We start from the raw sequence: 22,875 nt of genomic DNA on the forward strand, positions 1-22,875 counted from the left end.
TTCATTATTTAGTTGTGCAGTGTGCTATTGGGTAATAAATAAAACAATGTATTTGTGTAAAATGTATTTTAATGGGAATGATTTCAAAGTTTCCAACATCTCAACAATATGTCTTTTAACGTCTCCCATTACAGATTTTTGATTTGTTTGTTGTGAATGAATAAGTGTAACTTAATACTTAAAAAAAAATTCGTCAATGCGATAACCACAATGTTTTTGATTGGTTGCGATAATATGATTAAAGCAGCGTCAAAGATCAGCTGACGCTACAGTAACATCAAATACCTTCTTGTACAGTTGAATATACGTATACGTATATATTTTTTCAATTTGATTTAATACTCATATTAGGTATCAGAATTTAAAAAAATCATATTAAATAGATGTCATAAGTCAGATAATTTTCAAAATATTCGACCAACTGTCATTTATTTAATGTTACCATATAAAAACTTATCCTACTAAAATAGTAGGATTTTCCAAAATAATATATTTTAAAGGGCAGAAATAAATAAAAATACATATTTGTAAAGGACATGTCCCTGATTTGTATGGAGGCTGGGCTTATAATCAAAGTTTCAAGCAAGCAGCACCAAAGTATTTTTATCTTAGAGATTAAAGTACATAAAATATAGTCTTTAAAATGAAAATTACTTTTTTATGGGACCACCAATATTTTTTTCGTCAGCTGGCAAATAAAGTAAGAATTTTTATCATGGAAACATGCTCGTAAGTCACACCTTGGCAGACCTTCATTTAGGCCTGGCAGACCTTTATATCTTTTAAGCAATTTAAAGATTTATTGGTTTCATGATTGTCTGTCTACGGTTTAATGTTTATTTTGAACTTGTGTTTTTTTGAGTTTTGACAATATTACATAACATTGACAACTTACACCGGATACGAATTAAATTCCAATTATTTTTATTGGCTGTTTTGAACACATTTACTAAATTGTCTATGGGTTTAGTAGACAAGAGAGCGAAACCAATTTTTTTTTATCTTATGGTGGTTCTAAAAATTATGTAAATTATTCTTTATACAAAAACTGTTGTATTCTATACGTATAAAATAATATTAACCAGCTTGTAAATAATTAAGGCCCATTTCAGGACATATCCATTAGGTTCAAATCAATAAATGGTCATACATGTTGAGTAATTTTAGTTATTTTTATGAAAACTAAAATAGTGGTAACATAAACTTCTGGACACATCTATTGGCCCACCTAGAGTTTAGGTTTCGATGGCCCCTACCGAAATATGATTGCTAGATTGAACAAAAACTATTGATGCAGTTTTAACCTGACCTGATACATTTTACCATCTTTTCGATCGTATTGTTTTAAATTTTGAATTCAGAATACCACACGACATGGAGCTACGCCTAACAAGTCGGGTATGCGCCTTGATAAAGGCAATTGATTTTTGAATAAAAACAGGTTTTATCAAATAAAGGTTTAATTTAATAACGCGTGTTGCTTCCATGGGCATCTACCACAGCTCTCATACGATTAGGCATAGAGTTTATCAACCGCTCTATGAAATTTTGAGGGATCATCTCCCATTCCTCTTCTATGGCAGTTTTCAACTCCTGCAACGTCTGGGCAACTGGCTGACGAGCCCTAACACGTCTTTTTAGTTCATCCCTCATGTGTTCAATGGGGTTCATGTCTGGGCCTCTGGCTGGCCAGTCTATAACTGTGATGTTCACATCTCGAAGATATTCCCTGACGATGCCGTATGGGCAAGAGCCTTACTTGCCACTTCAGGCGAAGTATCCATAGATTATTGATAGAAACTCACCTTAATGTTAAGACTATTGAATGAAATAATAAATGTGCCAGGTTCAAAACTACATAAAAACTTTTTGTTCGACCTAATATAAAATTTTAGCTAGGACCAAACGAACCTATAAATGCAAGGTGCCCAATAGATGTGTCCAGAAGTTTACTTTCAACACCAACCGTTATAGCAAGATGCGTACTGAGAAAACAATAGATATTCAGTTTTCTATGAGCTTCATTGCACCCTGGTTCATTCCGCAGCGGATTCTATGTACGTTTGCCAATTCAATAAATCAAAATAGTTTCTACGCAAAATTATTTCGATCAATCTTTGGGACAAATTATTTAATAAAAAAATTATAAATTTGAATGACGTATTGTACAATCAATGGCGCTAACTCAGTTGTAAATAAATCATAAACATAACTCAATCTTTCTTACGTTCATTACGCTTAAGCAGTCGGGTTTTTTGTTTAAATAATATATTTTTTTAAATAAAAATTGTTTATTTTGGGTTAAAAAAAATAAAATAAAAAAATGTTCAGGAGACATTTCAACTAATTTGCAATGTTTTCTGCAGAAAAGTGAGGGGAATAATAATAAAATTTTGAGATTTATATCCAACGAAATTAGCACCAATACGATCAACGAATCAAATTACAATAAAGTACATTAAAAAAACATTTTAAAATGTGAACAATGAAACGTTATTGATTTCAAATGGAACTGTGAAAGTTTTATCTATGTTTGTTTCTTATTTAACACGTAAAGCCTTTTGTTTTAAAACTACAATACAACTGCATACTGACGTCGGTTACGGTATCATATTAGGCTTAGCTTAATAATAGGAAGATCGGAAGACGAAAGGCAGAACAGGTCGAAACCTAAAACAATAATAAAAAGAGACTGACCATATTTCATACATTGCTGGACCTGTATTGGGCCTGGGCTGGGCATTTTTCATACATAATTATCGGTCTTCTTTAATCAACAGAGCTATTCCTTTGGTAGGAATAACTTTTATTTTATTAAAGCTTTGGTATCGTTTTTAAAAATATCCCGATAAGCAATAAAAATTCTGCCTTTTTCTTCTGAATAGTGTTTATAGTAATCAGGAAATATTTAAGTACCTATATAGCTGAAATCAGGCTTACACCAAGCAAAAATGGGTGAAACCGAACCTAAACATATCCTAATTACGATAACCACTCGATAGTTCAAATTCTTTAACACTAATCTTAAAATAACCTATACGATAGAAAAATATTGCCAATCAATAAAATATTTTGGTAACATACGCTTAACTATTAGAGATACAATGGCAAAATAACTTCATAATCATTTCGCTGCCCTATAACATGGACGTGCTCGTAAAAGGCGACCTTAATCTAAAAAATTACTTTAATATAAAGTAAATTATATTCAGCGTGGAATCATTACAAACACGAAGCTGGTCGTAAGGCTGCTCAAGCCCGCATATATTGCAAACGTGACACCAGCGTTACGAATAATTTGTCAATCTAAAATGTTGTTGTCAAATTACTATATTCTATACAAAATGGCAGATTGTTGTTGTTGTGAATCTTTTATAAGTCCAGACTAGGAATGTGCGATGACATTAATAAATCCATGCTCATGTACATAAACAAAACGAAAAACATCATCGTCTCGAATGTATTGTAAATGTTGCCAGTACTTCAAACTGTATGCATTAAAAACTACCAATCTATCTATAATATATAATATATAAAATACTCATCATTGCATCGGAAAACATCAAAAATAATGTAAATTATGCATAATTTTAACAGTATATTTAATCAATTCGTGAAAGTTTATTTGGTTTCGATTGTAGTAGTTATAGTGCCGCAAACTTATCTCTCTAGCCCGGTGAGGATTTTCTGTTTTTAGTACCGATGATTTTTTTCAAAATGTTAGTATAATACACTCTTTGCGTTAGTTTTAGTTTTGGTCAGAACAAATATTTTATATTATTAGATATGTCAATAGCGCGTCGAATCTGATGCGAACAAAGGCGGTTACTTGTCTAATATTCTTTTAGTAGAAGTAGTAATTCTCAACACGAATTAAAATTGTTTAAGTACAAAGTAAATACTAAATCGATTATTGTTCCGTAAGATATCAAACATGGATATCATAGATATCGATCATCCCTAGTCCGGTCAGATTGTAAGAATATTTATTCTAAAATTTTGTTATCAGAGCAAAAATACAATTCCGTCTTTATACATTATTATTATTTAACATGCTTTTGGTGACAAATTAGCTGCTCTTTACATTGAAGACAACTTCTATAGACACATGGCTGAAAAACGTAGACAGGTTAATAATTGTGCCGTAAAGTATTCATATTATTGTGACGCATATACAATTTACTGTGATAAAAACATAGAACAACAATGGGATACAACAACGACAATAAAATAACAACACCAATAAACAAATATTAAAAAAAAATTACAATAAAAACATTTATAAATCGGCGTGCAGTTTAGTGAAAATTTATAAGTTATCAAACATACATAGCTAACATTGAAATTAAATCCATATAAAATTGTTATTATTCTACAAATCCATGTTAAACTGAGGTGGATTTTGTAGAATGATAATAATTATTATGAATATTATCTTCCCGTCATTAATTTAATTCAGTAGAGATAAATTAAATCTCTAGCAACTCATACCGTAAGTTCTAAACTGAAAACTCAGTATTAACAGCCAGTTTCTTCATGTAAAGCTAAAGTAACACTAAAAGTAGTGAGTAGTAAAGAAGACTTTATTGTTCAGTGAATAAGATCGTCACTTTTGATTTGTGACGTTACTTGCGATGAAGAAACTGGCCGTGAATGAGACAGCTCAACGTAATAAACTCGTAGTTGTATGCGTGGCCGGCACATATCTAGCAAAGTAGGTAGTGCTTTTGTTATAATATTGGTTGCGTCTTTTCATTTATGAACTTGCCATAATTATATTATGCGATTATTCAGAACCGTGTCACATATATAATCATTATTTTTCAGTGATAATAATAATGATTATTGTAAAAAAAACTCAACATTCCAAAATAACAATAATAAAATATAAATAAATAAATTACGAATTAAAGTAGCAGATCTAAATGTTGCCATGCTATTAGTCTTTTAAAAAATAAGATTGCCACGATTCAAAAGTTTAATGTTACTTAAAAAAAACAATATTTAAAAGCGTTGCATGCACATATCACAAACCATAAGCGGTAGGTTGTTAATCCCTATAAATATATACATAATATTACCTACATAATATTTGTCTGTACATTCAAATTGCAGTATTGCTGACCGACAGGGATGTGTTATGTAGAGATTAGAGCGAAGTAGAGCTGTGAAACGAAGTTCTCACTATCGGGGAATATTCCCACTATATATCAATATTAATGGATCAAGATTAATGGAGGCACAAGAATTTATAATAGGGCATGCTCGAAGTAAAAGATGACTATATAACCAAAATTGTAAATAGTCAAATTCAAAAAAAGAAATGAAGTTCGGGTTTGACAGACACATCCCTGGCACATACTCGTACAGCCTTTTAACGACATAAACCATCATCATTAACCGTTCCAGCCCAGTCTTGACTCTCGCTCGTCTAATCTATGTGCCTTCCCTACCGCTACCTTACTTGGACTAACCTAATACAACCCTACTATCACTTAACCTTTAACAATACCATCAATGGAGCCAAATTTCTAAATGAAAGCAGACTTTTTCAAAAAGAAGATTTTACTTCTTCAAAACCTCGATTTTACGTCACATATACATAAGTATAACATTAGCTAACAACAAACATTGTTGAGTCCTCGGCAGCACGGTAAGGGGCTAGAGAGCGACAGTTATGCGTGCGATTAAATGGGTTTGTAATTGATGAACTATTGTGTTTCACTCAAAGAATATTTGCCATATCTTTTAAATATCATCAATATTCATGTCTCCTTCCAATTAGTCGGAATAGATTGTGTTAGTGGGCAGCTATCGAATGGTTCCATCGAAGTCATTGAGGCTTAAACTCGCTTCCCTTCGCTGTCATATACCCTGTACCACGCGGGCGAGGACTCAGTTACGTAGTTTATTAACAGTGTGAGAGTGTTGTGAACAGGCGACCAAAAGCACAGATTAAATAATACAAGAAATATATCAGGAAGAAGCGTGAAGCTGACCGCATATCAATCTATCCAATACGCAACCCATACTTACGGTACATACGGTAACAGTACAGATTAAAATAAGGTGGGACAGTTCAAGCAACTAACTTAGTTGCTTAAAAATCTGGTGATTTCAGCATATCCTAAGGGAGTGGGAGGTTTGTATCTGTACTGAACATACGAACATACAATTATTAAGCGATAACACGCCATAGGCGACAAAGTGTCGTCGTCGACGACGTGCATTGTTGTAGTAAACAGGAAGCGATATCAATAAAATAACAGTTGCGTTCAATTTAAATTTATTTATCAACCAAATAAGACTAAAAATACTGAGTACTTTGTAAGTGTGAAGATGCCAAATTAAACACAATTATAGACACATAGAGGAGACTTCGTTATCTTGCATCGCGTTGCAATTATAGGAAATATTAGGTTTGTTTTTGCGAGTTATACGATCAGCTTCCAGCAGTGCACACACACACATACAGGACAACACGTATGACGTAATTGACACGATAGCGCGATATATTACATTCGCAAGACGGACAGATTACAGATAATTGCATAGATACACTAGACTATTCGATAACTCGATTCGATCCTTCGAGAGCAAGCACAACACGATATAGGAATTGAGAGTTTTGTTTATGGTTGATGCATGATTGAACTCCTTTTATTTTAAGGCATTTAATTTGTTTAGCAAGCTGTATAATCTTTGTAGGTGATTGACGAAAAAAAAGAAACAACAAGAACAAGACAGAGAGATTTTCCTGCTCCATTTGCCATAATTCATATATACTTTATAGTATAGCCATAGTATAAACAATGAAAAATTGTTCATTAGTTCCTAAATCAGGATAAGGAATTAAATGCATTCATCAACCATGAAAATTGAAGATGGGATATAAAGGTAGTGAACACACACATCAAGGCAATGAGCGATAGATATAGAAAGGAAAAGGTGAAGTATAAGAGAAACTTTTGCATCAAAAGCAAAAGAGAAGTGATATAAGTTTCAAAATAGAAATTGAAATAGTCACAAATATACCGAAAAGTGTGAGATTTGGATTTTTGAGATTTAATATTTTATTGCCATAGATTATAACAATTTCATTCAATTTGTAGGTACCTATGTAAATAGACCAAAATTAGCAATCAAACACAGGACTTTTTTGTAGGTTATCCAAGAGGACTCTGGACTATGTTTCTAATGATGCAAAAGTTTCAAAATATAAAGAAAGTTGAGGACATTCACATAGATATTATATAATTTCTCTCTAAGGCGTTTACCTGATATGCATACACGGCATGTACAAAAATAAACCGCTCTTCAAATCCATAACAACATTATAATCCATCTGTTTTAAAAATATTTAATACAATTCCATAACTTCTCTACTGTATTGATTTGCCATTAACATAAGTGTATTAACAGATAGTCCATTTTTATACTTGTAATATAACGCTTCTTTAAACTCATATATTTGAAAAACACTGTTCAAAATCGGGTTTTTGTTGTAAGTGTAGGTAAATGCATATTTTAAGAGAATGTTAAATGATTTTTTTTATTAAATGACAAATCAATACAGACTGTTTTATACACTTAAGTACGTTCACAATTTAAGCGTCATTGCCTTCGAGTGTTATATAATCTCTATAGTTGCGACATATTTCTATTCACTACCTACCAATATTGTCATCTGTAAACATGCAGTAGCTTTAGGCTGGCGTATGCAGTCAGGCATTTATTTAGTTGAAACGCAGCGCAGTACATATTTTGTCATGTTGAGTGACACTTCCTAAGGGCTCCTACACACGAGCGTTTCTTCGTCAGGAGTATGTATAGCAGTGTGATGTCGTCCTAAGACACCTACATACAAACACTTCTACAGTGTAGATGACTATATAAAGACGTTTAACTACTCACAATTATATTATTTATTTATATTTATATTTATATTTGATTGAATTTGAATTTATTATTTTTAATTTTTAATTTGTTTGATTTTGAATTTATTATTTTGAATTTATTTTGTTTGCTTAATATTCATTTTGTAATTTAAGATTTACTGTCGTAATTATTATTCCTGATTGCTCGAGAAACGAATTGGGAAACTGTAATGTTTCTCTGGGCACATGTCATGTATATAAATAAATAAATAAATAAATAAAATTATAATAACATAATGCCTCAACCACATTAAGCATGTCCAAAAGTACTATAACCATCAGAACACTGCTTGATCTTGTGCTGCATGTATCAAGAAAATATTGGGCATGCAAGCTACAGCGTATAAAAAGAGCACAACATGACGTTTTCACATTGTTTTAATTATTATCTATAAATAAACGCTTGCCTGCAATCTCATATGATATCAAGGGACAATGCAGTCCAAGATAACAACCCATCAACTTTAATTACAACAAGTTTATTTAATTAATATCCAAGTATACCAATTAACTTGTCTGGTGTACATCTTTGCCAATATTAAAAACATATATGTTATTAGTGTTATGGTATTGGTATATATTGCGCATACAATCGACAAACACCTACGTTAGATAAACGGCAGAGTGAGGGAACCCTAAATGATGTGACCATTCAGGCAAGGGTATTTTGAAGCATGATACAAAATTTGAAACTGTGAAATCTTGTTCAAGGAGTTGTAAAAGCATGACGCAATCAGTCACGCGCCCAATCCCAGCTGTATGAAAATGAACTGCGCTGCGTTCAAAATGCTCGGGTACGCTTGGCCTTATTTCAATAAAAGCCGTGCTTAGGCTAAATCTACACTGGGCGGTCGTCGCGCGGCTATTACACCCAGTGTGTGTACAGCTTACTCTAATAAAACTCTATCTACTAATATAATTCTATCAATTACACGATATTCGGGAAACAGTCTCCATAAGATCTATATTAAAAAATAATTCTAAAGCATACTACCTATTGCTATACAAAAAAATACAACGCCATATGCGTAACTTTGACGACAGTTTTTCGTACTAATTTAACAACTACATTAAGTGAAATGGCGAAAAATCATGAATTTTCATGATTTTTCATTGACACAGTTAAGCATATGGAGTTGTAAGCATGAACGTATTCATACGTATATTTGGAAGAAAAATAATCACAGTATAAAATCACAATTGAAAAACAAAACCTGAGTGTTTGCCATCTTAATAACATCCTTAAGTTTACCGGAGATCCTTTTACAAAAATATTATACATAATATTATACACAATGTTGCAAAAATAAATAATTAAAATTACGTTTTATTACAGCTAGCAACATTAACAATTTACTTTGAACGGTAAGCAATATTATTCAAAATTACACATCGTTGTGGTGATGCCATTTTTGAAAAATATAAAGCCTGTTTCAGCCTTATTTACGCCGTCGCGGAGTAAAGATTTTATCAAAAAGTAAAAGCGAGCCGTACTCAGCACTTGCAAACTATCCGTGTAACTAATAATCTACCAAAAATTACAAAAACGGTAATTTGGTACTTTTTCTCAACAATGGCAACACCATGACTTTTAACCTGGAACGCTTATATGCTAAAGTGTTCTCTCTCAGTGTTTAGAGCTATCTATATTAATCGTAGCAAATTACTTTTTTCAACATTTAACATTTTGAGGTGTCAAGATGCACTAAATTTTGGAAAAACAATTTGCTATCATAAGTGGGCCAATCGGCTCGCGAATAGCTAATCGCTACAAACTATAGAATATTCTATCGCCTCAATTCAGTATTACAAAATAATCTTCTGATGCATTATGATATGTCCACCTTACCCTTGGGCCAAATAATGTTTTATTCAACGGACATGCGATAAATAGACAAATTACTTTTTATGGTGATTCATAAATATTTTGTGATATATGGATGGAATTTAGGTGATACGAGGATTTTACACTGGAATTTAGCAATTTGATTTTGGGAAATATCCCGGTAAAATAGTAGAATTTCAAGCGTCTAAAATTTAGTCGGTGATACGTATCTAGATCAGATTGAGCATTTTTATATAGGTGTTTTTCCGGAAATGTCTGTGTTGATAAGATAAATGTAATTTTACCGTAATCGTCTTTTATATTTGAAACACTTTTTTTAATTACCATTAATGGATGTAACATAGTATGTAAAATATGGAGTGCATAGTTTACGAGTTTTTCTCAAGATTTCTTATGTGATTACTGTAAATTAGCATTTACCGAGTTAACAAGTTCTTATCGCCAAATCCGCAAACCAAAATGCAGTCAAGCAAATTTGGAGGAAAAGTAATTTATTGTTTCATGTCAAAATTGCTGTTAATTGCTCGTTGTCAGAGTTAGTGAAATATTTATATTAAATTTACAAAATAAATTAGTGATTGCACTAATCTATACGGATTTAAAATCCAGACAATTTTTTTATGAGTGATACAGAATAAAATACATACTTACTCGTAAGTATTGTAATTTTATATCATGCGAATTGCTTAGCGTTTTGTTTACGAATTTAGAGTACAATAAAATATATTTTTTCAGTAGAATGCCTACCGTTTCTTAATCTCATGATAAAAGTCCTGAATCAGTGAGATAGAATATTCTAAGGTTGAGTATAGACGAGAATCAAACACGCCTAGGCTTCCCCGGGCCCGGACACTCCGTCGACTTGATGATCGAGGCCGCGTACGTCTCCCGGGAGCGAGCTTGGTCCGGCTCCACGAACCCGGGGTTTAAAATTATATTAGGCACTAACTCAATTACATCTTGCTCTTCTGTGTAATCTGTATAGCGATGGTGTAGCTCAGGACGAATGGGAAAATGTTGACCAAATAGGGAAGTTGTTAAGAAAATGGGGAAAATGTTGATCAAAATGGGGAAAATGTTGATCAAAAGGGGATAATGTCGACCAAATGGGGTATTAATTAGTAGGGATAAATACATACCGTCGCCGTGTGTTAATGTGTTTTTGTTAGTGTGCGGCCCCGCAGTCCAAGCGTGCGTTCCAAGCGAGTGCGATAGAAGGGAAAGAAGAAAAAATTCGAATGAATAAAAATGAATAAATGTAGCATATTATTATCTTTTTATCGTTTCGAAAGATATGCACATGCGAAAAGATAAAAAAAAGTCATGAAATTCACTCTAGATTTCCGTGCACGAATTGTTTTTAATGTTCATTTTTTTTAAAGAAAATTAGCCATATTTTTTATTATGACTAATATATCCTTGTCCCTTTAGAACTAGGCGTAACGCTTGTACAAGAAGTGGCAACTCCTTGAATCAGATTTATATAAAAATAACATGCAGTTTTGCAAGAGTGAGTTTCATTTCTCGTTTCAATGGGGGAATTTTTAAAATCTAAATTGTTCAAAATTGTAAATTATATAATTCAGTTAAAAATATTTCTACAAGCCACTGTTACAGTATCATGTATGTGGCGGTTAGTTCAAATGGCATACACAATATCATATTATTTATTTCATACAACAACAAATCATATTTTTGTTGTTCATGTATTAAAAAAAAACTATAATTACGTTGGTAAATTAAAATGTATGAAATTAATAATAGTAATATTTTAACTACGCCAAGCATTCTCAAAATATTGTATTATAAAAACGCAAAGCCTTTTTATTTGACTTCGATTTAAAACTAATATAATTGAAGACATAGTCAAATCACATAACCGGATGCTCTCCTGCACGATACAGGGAGGGGAATGACGACAGAGGGGAGCGAGAGAGGAGCGGGCGGCAGGCGTATTCTTCATTAATCCATTTTTTTTTATTCTTTACATGTTAGCCCTTGACTACAATCTCACCTGATGATAAGTGATGATGCAATCTAAGATGAAAGCGTGCTAACTTAAGGAGGACGATGAAAATCCACACCCCTTTCGGTTTCTACACGACATCATACCGGACCGCTAAATCATTTGGGGGTACGTCTTTGACGGTAGGGTGGTAACTAGCCACAGCCGAAGCCTCCCACTAGCCAAACAGAAAGCAATTAACTGACGCGAGTCTTGCTTCATCTCTGTCACTCGCCTCTGACGTCATACCCCCACTCCCTGTAACATGCAGGCGAGGACTGTTTTTTCAGTTTTGCGGTTTATCTATATGATGAGGTCTCAATGTTTAACACTAAGTAATAATATCTGTTAATACTATACGAGTTTTTGTGGGAAACGATATTTCTCATAAATACTTACTTATTACGTTATTCTGTCTCATTGAAAAAGTCTTTGTAACGCGATTAAATTGAACGCAGCAGTAGTTTTATAGCGCGCACGCTAGTGTGGACTCATTAGTAAAGTCCGACCGCTCAGAGATTGCGTTTCTGACAGGTCGTAATCGAATAGGACAAACATATTACAATCGCCTTGTTATTTTGTCTCATCACTACAAATACAAACAGTTGGCATAACCTTGAAACAGCGCAGTTCAACAACCCTGTGCGCCAGTTCGAAGTTACATCGCCCATTAGATCACGACCTGTCAAAAAAGCAATCTCTGAGCGAACGGACTTTCCTGCGTAATGTAAACGGTGTGAAACGGGTCGCAACTATCGCTGTTCCGAATGTAAATAGTTAAACTATCTCATAGTAAATCAAACTGACCTAATATAAATGAGAACTTTTTCTTACTCATATTGTATCTTTCTTAGTTACGAGTATGATTAATAATAATATTATGTCAGTTATACCGTTTTACATTTTTGATAGGGTAATTTAGTTTATATCTTTGGTTGTTGTAAATTTTATATCCACTAAATATTATAAATGGATTAAGTAGAAAAAGTTTAGTGTAGTGCTTCTAAATGGTCCTGAAATATCAAGTGGTCCTAAGATCATAAGAATATACTTATATATTATTTTTGGTGTATTATGATTGAAAATTGCCTTTAATCAATTAATCTGTTCAAATAAAAAAAGTGAATTTAAATTAACATGTATAATGTAATATACCTTGGAATGTTTGTCAATTTAACGTTTAGTTAAAAAAAATAAGCTCAAGTTTACTTGAATTTTGAATATAAACAAAGAAAACAATGTATATAATTTTGGCAAGATTTTATCGTATACTAAACTAAATAATAATAAAGCTTTTTAAATCTAAGCTATTGCATTGAATGCAAATATTATAAATCTACTATTATGTACTATAGATCTATTCAATTAATAAACTAAGCGATTTTAAAATCTTATTTCACTAAACTAAGGGTAAATTTTCTTCAATATCAGGGGATACTATAGTTGGAATGTCTACAAAAATATGTTTTTTATTATTTTAATCATTTAACCCATTTCTGATCTCAAAAACGGTTAAGAATATATTGTCCAATGTATTTTTTATGGAATTGTCAATTTTTAAAATTCTTGGAAAAAAAATAAAAAAAAAATTTATCCATACAAAATATGAATTTAAATAAATATCTGATAGTGAAATAATTAACAAAATATCACCACTTTAAGCTTAAATTAATAAAGAAATAAGACTAATGGAATATATCATAAATGGTAACTTCAAAGGTTCTTAGATTATCAAACCTTAATTGACGTCTTTATTATGTTTTTGGTCCGTAAAAATAGTTTATTTATTAGTTAAATGTATGTTATGTTATTAAACGCTATAATTAAAAAAAATATGCCAAAGATAAAAAGTTAGCTTCAGGTTTAGAGAGAAATGAAGTGAAGCAGATTATATAAAAAACCAAATTTTTATGGACTAACCTTCAAAGAAAACTAATGCTTTTGTCATTTAGAATCATTCGTTTTCTTAGTTTCATGTTAGTACTAACTTTTGGAGTGGCTCATTTTGTCATAAAATTATAAATTAACATCCAGTAGGGAGACATTATCAGTCTACTTATAAAGTATGTATTTTTAATAATATTAATTATAAATCATAATAATTAATCTTTTGGGTTTTGTTACACAGACAAAAGTCATAGCATAGCACCTTTAGGTATTAGCACAACCTAAAGCAGTTTTTTTTTACTTTCATTCATTTTATTAAAAATTCTATACTACCCGCATATTTTAAAATACTGCCTTTTAGTTAATTAGTGTAATATAAGTCATAATAGAATCTAGCTTAAATTTAATTGTAATTAAAATTTTATTATGAAAAAAAGCTCTCCTAAATTATTATCATTATTATAATTAAAAATTAGCGCGAGATTATAAAATATATTTACTTATTTATTTTTGTGCTTGAATATCGTAAAAAAGCTGTGATTGTTACCTTAAGGCTATAGAAATACTAATAGATTTATTCGATAATAATAGTTAATAGTATAATATAATAAGGCTTTTCTAAGGCAATCTCTACTTATTATTATTGTTAACAATAAAGTTATTGCTGATTTATTATTATTGCTTCCATCTACTGTAACAAGAATATATAAACGAGGAAGATTCCTCAAGAGAGTTTAACGATTAGAAAAATCTATATTGAGAATATAAGTTTAATTTAATAATATCATAATTTTCCTAAATTTATTAATGAGCAAAATTATTTATTATTATTTATGTGCATTCAAGATACACGTATAATCATAATTTTGATATTTTTTAATTTGACAAAGTTAATAATATCTACCCAATGTTGTCAATTGAAAATAGCATACTGATTTTTCCTAATTTTCTTTATGGTTTTTTAAAAAATCATTTTTATGTACACATTAAAATGATTGAATGTGTTATATAAAATTGAATGGATCAGTAGTATCAGCCGATTACAAATAACTGATCCATTCAATCGTCGACTGTTGAATTTACAACATCTCTTTATCTTTTGTTTATTAATAATAAATGGTTTAATTGAATCAATCGATTAATCGATCAACAATATAATTTATTGTGGTTCCTAGTATTTTAAATATTAATAAATTGATGTTTCATCAGAAGTGGGATCGTATCCTAATATTATATCAACTTTTTTGTCACATCCGAAATTTTGATCAATTTTAGGGCGTCCCATAATTCCGACGCTATTCACTTATGATCACGGTTTTACCAATAGAAATTTCCCACAACAGAAAATGTTATAATTATTATCTGAGTTGTTCATATGCAGTCTTTAAATTATACTGTAAATTGTTCAATTTCTTCAATATCTGGTACCGCTCCTGGTACGCGAGCTAAAAGGTTTGGCTACAGTAGAGTTGAATACCTTATTGTAAGTTGTAATTCACATTTAACATTGATAATAATTTGTTTATTTTTTAAATTGGTTATTATATATCCAAATAAAGCTGTTATTTCGATATATAATGCCGGGAGCGTTGGCGTGACTATATTTTAGATCGCTTATTTATAACTGGGGAAACGCTCTGTTCTTTGAGTGAAAGTTTTCAGACTGAGACGCCATAAAAATTTCTAGGGATTCTTTGATTTGAGTTTCTTTAAAAACGGGAATTTAGACAGGCGAATTTAAAGACGAAATATTTTTTTTCATTTAATGCGTCCAATCAAGAAGACATTTGTTCGGGTGTCAAGTTGAAAGCTTTCACTGAAAGCAAAGTTACACAAGGCTTTTTCGAATGCGAGTAACGAGAATTCGATTGCGAATTGCGATTATCCTATTCCTCAACTCTCGCTTAGGTACCTTAAGGTATTTAAGGTAATTATGACGAAAAATTGTAGACTCACAAACATTCACACATCCGAATATTCACGTGTAGGCGATGCGTAGCCAACCATTCGCGAATACTTCGCGCGCTTTGGACGAAGAAACAAGCATGTCAATGAGTCACCAATATTAACGCAATGTGTGTAGCCAAAAAGTGAACGAAAAGATTGCCTATAGCTTGGCAAATTCATTCGTAACACTCCCGATGATCCGCACTACCTCTGCCCCCCCCCCCCCCGCGCATATCATGGGAGTGCCAGTGCCACGCTGCTCGCTCAATGGAACAGGAAGTAGAGCCGGGGCAGCGTGGCGCGGGCGGGCGCGCGCTAGGGCCGCTCACCTGCGCGGCGCCACTCGCGGCAGAGCACGGCGCACGTGCCCGCCGCGAGCACGGCCAGCGTGCCCATGACCACGCACACGGCGGCCACCCACGTGCGCGTGTCGAACGTCTCCGCACCCGCCAGGAAGTGCTTGATGAGCTCTGTGAACGTGCGAATGATAACATTTTACTACGAGTATCTTAATGTGAGTCTTGAGTGATCTTGATCAAGCGAGTCGCAGAGATTCACTGGATGCAGGCGGCTCAGTATCGTGATGTTTGGAAGTCCCTACAAAAGGCCTATGTCCTGCAGCTGACGTCCATCGGCTGATATGATGATGATGATGATGATTAAGCCAGCGAAGTTTTCACATAATGTCAACAACTATATATGTTTAATTTTAAGTAATATGTAAAGCTGTTTGTTTTCCTTTAATAAATAAAAAAAAAAAAAAAATTATTGTAATGTAAGTGTCACTCAACCCACTCTCTCGCACCCACTGGCTGGGTTGGGTGTATAATAGAAGCAGATAGAAAAATATCTCCCATTCGCAACACAATAGAGATCAATCGCGGCCGACGACCGAAGCCCGCCAAGCGTAATGCGCTTACAGATTTGCAATCCACTCGCCTATAGAGGGATCGGCCTCTACGACACATTCACAGACTAGGGGTCCGCTCATCTAAAGTGTTTATTAAATTAAAAGTTCGATATGTTTTTGTGACAATTGAACCTTAAAATGAAGTTACGAGTAGATAGTAGATGGAATACTTTGACTGAAGCAAAAAGGATTTTTGTTTTATCGACATCAGTTTAGCATTTGTTCTGTCCATTTGGGGGGCGTGGGCTAACACTGCTACCTAATATCTACGACGCGTTGGGCTCCAGGTGGTACACTGTAACTTGTCTCTGGAACGTTCTGTGACCTCAGACCAATTATAGAAGGACCTGTATCGCACTCATAGTCACGAACAAAATTGTCTGTCATTTTCTGAGGAAAACGAGCTTAGATTTGGTATTTATCTTAAACTAAACTAGAAGTTTTTGCCCGTTTTTTACACAATTAAATTACACAAAAAGGTATTTTTACGGAGCTCTTTAACCGACGAACACGATTGAAACTATTTAACATCAATTCTATAGAGACAGTTTTTATAATCGCATTAGATTGGTGATCATATACTTTGACAGAAAAGTAACGTCAAGCGAGGCAGGTCCTATACAATAATTGGTCTGAGTCTGTGACAGACCTGCTTCCTGGTCGCTGTAGAGCGTGGTGGCGAGCACCTCGACCGGCGGGCCGGGGCCTAGCACGTTGTTGGCCCACACGCGGAACCAGTACGACGCGTTGGGCTCCAGGTGGTACACGTCGATTTGTCTCTGGAATGTTTTAGTCACACTTTACATATTTAGCCCCGTTCGTTTCGTGTCTATGTAGTAAAACTAAACGACAAGCTGGATGCGTCGAAAATTCAATTTGAAATGAATTATTTTATTATAATCAACACAAAATAAATCATTGACTGAATTACTATCATATTTCCCCGTACACTTAGATTTATAAAAATATTAGTGAAACTAAAAAGTAGGTAGGTATGTATGAATATAAAGGTATGTTTCGAAAGGTCACGTAGAGAACACACACAACACTACAATAATGACTAAAGATGTTCGCATGATGAATTCGATGTTAGTCAGACCGAGAATGCATCACTTTATCCGCGAAAATATAATAAAATAACAATTAGAAAAAAACAAACACCAGAGTAAAGCGAAAAAACGTAGACAATATAAAAGAAAATTAAAATGAACTACAAACGAACTATATCTCTCGTATTATTATAGTCTGTATGAGATTGTGTGGTGGAAATAAATCCGTTAGGGCCTAACCACGATGTCTTCGAACACTAAGTTTCAATTCAAGATTAGGTACAGTCACAGTGACAAATAGAGCGAGACATCGGAAGTATGTGTTCGAATTAGAAATGAGAGAGAAGAAGCAAAGTTACCGACTTAACTCAAGAAATATGTCAAGCTGAACTATTAATGGGCGGGGCACATAGTAATAACCCAAGGTGCAGCGAGAGATCAAGCAGGACACATAGAACCCCTGGCAGCTCAAGGCCATTTGAAAGTCTTTACAAGCGGCCTAAGTCCAAAAAAAAAAAGGATGATGTGGGTGCCGCCGAGCGGTACTGCGCAGTAATTTTTTATAAGCAATAAAGGCTTGCGCTTGACTACAATTAACCCTGATGGAAAGCTTTAATGTGGTCTAAGTTGGAGCGCATCTGGAAGATGACTATTGACTCTTGCTTTGAAGGTGTATATGGTGTTGCCGTGAAGTCCACGATGGAATGATGTCATAATTATCCCATGGACGTTCACTAAAGACTATTAATCTGTGGAATTCCTTATAAGATGTCTACGACCAGCAGTGGATATATATCGGCTGATAGTGATGATGATATTGGGAATAATATGACAAAGCATAGTTACCGAGTTAGGGCTGATGTGGTTGGGGCTGATGGGCCGCCAGGGCTCCAGCGAGCCGTTGACGGGCGCCGCCGAGCGGTACTGCGCCGTGAAGTCCACGATGGGGTGGCCGCCGTCGCCCGCCACGTTCCACAGGATGATGGCGAGGATGGTGGACGCGTGCACCGTCACGTTGATCAATGGAGGAGGTTCCGCTGTGGACAAATGACTGATTGTAGAGTTCTGGGGTGTGATTCCGCTGTTTTAAACTCGTCGACGAACTTTTCGCCTACAAAATTATTTGAATTTCCACTTTATGTTTAGTATAGGATGCCAGAACAACGCAGTTGCCATAGAAACGAACGATGTCACTGCATTGTAACTGGTGGCTGGTGGGAGGCTTCAGCCGTGGCTAGTTAACACCCTACCGACAAAGACGTACCGCCAAGCGATCTAGCGTTCCGATGCGAAGTCGTGTAGAAACCGAAAAGGGGGTTGGATTTTCGTCCTCCTAACAAGTCAGCCCGCTTCCATCTTAGATTGCATCATCATTTACCATCAGGTGAGATTGTAGTCAAGGGCTAACTTGTAAAGAATAAAAAAAAAATAACTTAACAGAATGCAGGGGCTGTTCACTTGCTTGCTAATGCTAGAAACCCACCATCCCATAAGCCTCTTATAGAGTTAACGGCTTGACATCCTTCATCATCATATTACTACAGGAACTATGCGGGTGAAACCGCGAAGTCTGGCGTATAAATATAATTTACAGTAGACCTCTACAGATTATACGACAGACGCATACCTGATGATCTCTCGAAGTTCACACGGTGTTACGGAACACTAGGTGGGCAAAGGCAATGCCTAATCAATAAGTCCGTCTGCTAAACACCCATATTTACACGTGACGTAACAAAGGTGGGGCGTCCCCTCTCACCCCGTTCGACCACTCTCCCTGATTGCAACCTGTTTAATGTCCATTTTGTATTAATTGCTATGGATTGCGCGCTGTTCTATTAAAACAAGTGGCGAGTGCAAATGTTTGTACGGGCGTTAATTTTGTTTTTTTTAGTATAAGCTCGAATGGAAAAGTCAAGTTTCAAAGTTAACCGATTTATCTAAAATAATGAAGAAACACAAATTACATGAAATAGACATCTGATGGTAACTGTAGATGTGGCGCAAGGTGAAACACACTTGCCAGAAATATTCCTCTTGTTTTGAAGATGCCAAAGTTGTGAGAATCAGGAAACACAAGTCGTTGCAAAATAATTTCTTACTCTGCCCTTTATTATTTTTTTATTTTTTATTTTTATTGTTTACAAGTTAGCCCTTGACTACAATCTCACCTGATGGTAAGTGATGATGTAGTCTTAGATGGAAGCGGGCTAACTTGTAAGGAGGATGAAAATCCACACGCCTTTCGGTTTCTACACGACATCGTACCGGAACGCTAAATCGCTTGGCGGTACGTCTTTGCCGGTAGGGTGGTAACTAGCCACGGCCGAAGCCTCCCACCAGCCAGACCTGGACCAATTGTAAATCCACCGCGCATACCACTGCGCCACGGAGGCCTTTATAAAAACGAAGAAGAATGTTTAGCACAATTTCTAGGAATATCAATGATGCAGGGATGAAATTCCACCTAATATCCTGCAATACGGTGGTGAAAAAAGAGGAATGTCTAATTTCGTTAGATAAAGGCTGTAAATAAACGTGGATTTTCACGGTCACATGGGCCTTAGGACTGATTACATTCAGCCCACATATTTCATCTCATATTGTTTAGCCGTACGAGTATACATTCTCATGGGAGACTCCCTTAGAGACGCGACGAACATGTTCCATATTTAATCGAGACGTTATTCTAGCCCTCGGGCTTGAAAAGTTTCTGTTCGCCCGAACTCTTCGGCAATGGCATGCGCTGCACTTCACTGAAGTGACAAATTAGAGACACTATTTACTGGCAACATATGCCATGGTCAATCGAGATGTTATTCTAGCCCTCGGGTTTAAAAATATTCTTATCGCCAGAACTCCTCAGCAATGGCACTTCACTGAATTGAAAAATTAGAGAAACTTGGAAATATGTATTTACTGCCTACCCCTGTCTCGCTACGAACCTGTACCTATCGGAGAAAGGATTTTCAATAAAGTACAATGTGCCTGCAACAGTTAAACCCCTACCAACAGGCTAGTCTATTTAATTGCTATTTACACTGTCGACTAGCTCTAGTTTAGCTAGTTGTTTCGAAAATCGACCAAAGAACTGAGAGCCGAGAGTTGATTACCTAATTCCGCCAGCCCGAATACATAAACGAAGGTAAATAGAAAGCAAAACCCAGCTAAACATAAAGAAATGAGCAAAAAGTCTATTCATCTCGGGCTGAATAGAGCCGTCTTATCGTCAACCCTTTGCCAATCATGGCGATTTACCCTCGGGGTGAGTTTCACGTATGTCGCCCGCAAGAAAGATAAATGCGTTGCTATATACAACACGCTGATGAGTTCACTAACAAATCGAGGAAAAGGAATGAACATTTCAATAAACTTATGTGATGCCTATTTAAATGTGCTTCTACTTTATTTATTTCAATACGTATTGTATCTGTGCAAGACAATAGAGATCAGAACTGCAGTAATGACACTGGTACATACGAGTACATGGCATTTAGAAAATGGTAAAAGTATAAGGAAAAGCGATTTTGTATGTACATTTAATGTTTTTATAGGTATTTAAACATATTATCAAAATATTATATTACCTAACACGATCTCTTTTAATTTTGATAATAAATAATAATTGTATGATAATAATATGAAACCATCATACAAATACATATAATATTTTGTTGAATAGTAGTTTTCCAAATATAAAGTACCAATGAAAAATATCGACATACAAGAGAAAAGAAGTGCATCGTATATAAAACCGTAACTTCAGACTATATCTCACTGACTAGTATTGAATTACAGAACTAAATGAAGTACCCACTGAACTAAATGAAGTATCTACTGAACTAAATTAAGTACCTACTGAAATAAATGAAGTACTTAGTGAACTAAATGACGAATGGATCAATAAAGCTAACCTAACCTAACATTCATCTCTTTCCAATGGCAAACTTTCCTCATATATGAAAGCGCGACTTCTTTATTTTACCAACTTGTTCACGCATGTCCTGGTATATGCCTTTCCGCTACTGATTTATGCTCTGATAGCGAGGAAGTTTCGTCAACTGGCACGCGACACTAACAAACAGATGGGCATATACGAGTAAATAATACATTTTATGTTAATAGTAGTCGTGGTCCGCTCCTCAAACTTCGCTTTGTAGGTTTTCCTAAGTTTTTGATTTAATGTTTGTAAGCTTTAGTGATCTTATACTTGTTTAGAGTTTAAAAATAGAAATAATACTTTGAAATTTCATAAACTATATAGTTCAATAGCTCAACTCAGTCTGAATAAATCATCGATATAATGCGTATGTTAATGGATTAAATAACTAAATAAATATTCTACGTTTCTAACATCAGAGCTAAGAAGTTTTATCTTTCAAACAAAAACAATCAAATCGTAATATCGGTTCCTCGGCTTTTTAAGATTACATGTGTCATCATCATCATTATCACCATCATCATCATCATCATCATCATCATCATCATCATCATCATCATCATCATCATCATCATCCATCATGAGCCGATGAACATAGGCTTCTAGCTGCTTGTATGGACTTTCAAACACCACAGTTTCGAGCCGCCGGCATCCAGTGGATTACAGACATTATCAACTAAACTTATGGCACCCATCTCTTTGTGTGGAAGGTTAATGTGTTAATTTGCGGTTTAGGGTACTTGTGTAATTATTTAATAACAATGTACGATTATACAAATAGCAATTTCGCCAACAAAACATAAAAAACTACCAGAGCAGTATTTGAGTTTGAAAAAAACTTCATGCAACATACTGCCCAACTATTTTCTAAAAAAAGTATCTTGCAAGGGCGTTGGGAAGAATGAAGTTCGAGGTCTCATTTTTCCTGCTCGGAAAAACTGAAAGAAAAACGTTTATTTTAAAATTGTGCATGAGGTATTTTTGGTATCGGACGCACCGAAGTCAGGAAGATGGCTTGGAAGAAAAACGTACCATCATCATGGTTCCCTATATTTGCGTTAATTATTTGTCGGACTCACCATGAATATCACATACAATAAGTTAATAATTGTCAGCATACATAGATACAAACTGCAACTACAGTTTGTGTATGTTACCTCTCGCGAGGCAGGTCCTATAGAAAGTAATTGGTGTCAGGAACCCACAAACTCTCCATGTAGAGTATAATAAAGCATTAAACTAAATCGGTTAGATTAAATGGACTCCAAATCGCAAGTACCTAACCTTGTGACCACTTGGCTAATATCCCTTTATTAACAATAAAGCGTCTAAACATACCAGAGTTCGAGGAATC

At 34.4% G+C, this 22,875-nt stretch overlaps 1 protein-coding gene across 1 annotated transcript in view; it reads right to left on the reverse strand.

The window, feature by feature from the left end:
- Positions 1 to 51: 51 nt before the first annotated feature.
- The window catches only part of LOC112057903 (uncharacterized), a 62,503-nt gene continuing 39,679 nt past the window's right edge, over positions 52 to 22,875 (reverse strand). The window contains exons 4-7 of the mRNA XM_052885342.1: positions 18,428 to 18,618; positions 17,182 to 17,311; positions 15,952 to 16,092; positions 52 to 10,760 (exon numbers count right to left, since the gene is read on the reverse strand). Coding sequence (XP_052741302.1) covers positions 10,603 to 10,760; positions 15,952 to 16,092; positions 17,182 to 17,311; positions 18,428 to 18,618 — 620 coding nt within the window. The 3' untranslated portion in view covers positions 52 to 10,602. The remainder of the gene's footprint in view (positions 10,761 to 15,951; positions 16,093 to 17,181; positions 17,312 to 18,427; positions 18,619 to 22,875) is intronic.

Source organism: Bicyclus anynana, chromosome 14, assembly GCF_947172395.1.
Source record: "Bicyclus anynana chromosome 14, ilBicAnyn1.1, whole genome shotgun sequence".
In the NCBI taxonomy this organism is placed as follows: Eukaryota; Metazoa; Arthropoda; class Insecta; order Lepidoptera; family Nymphalidae; genus Bicyclus; species Bicyclus anynana.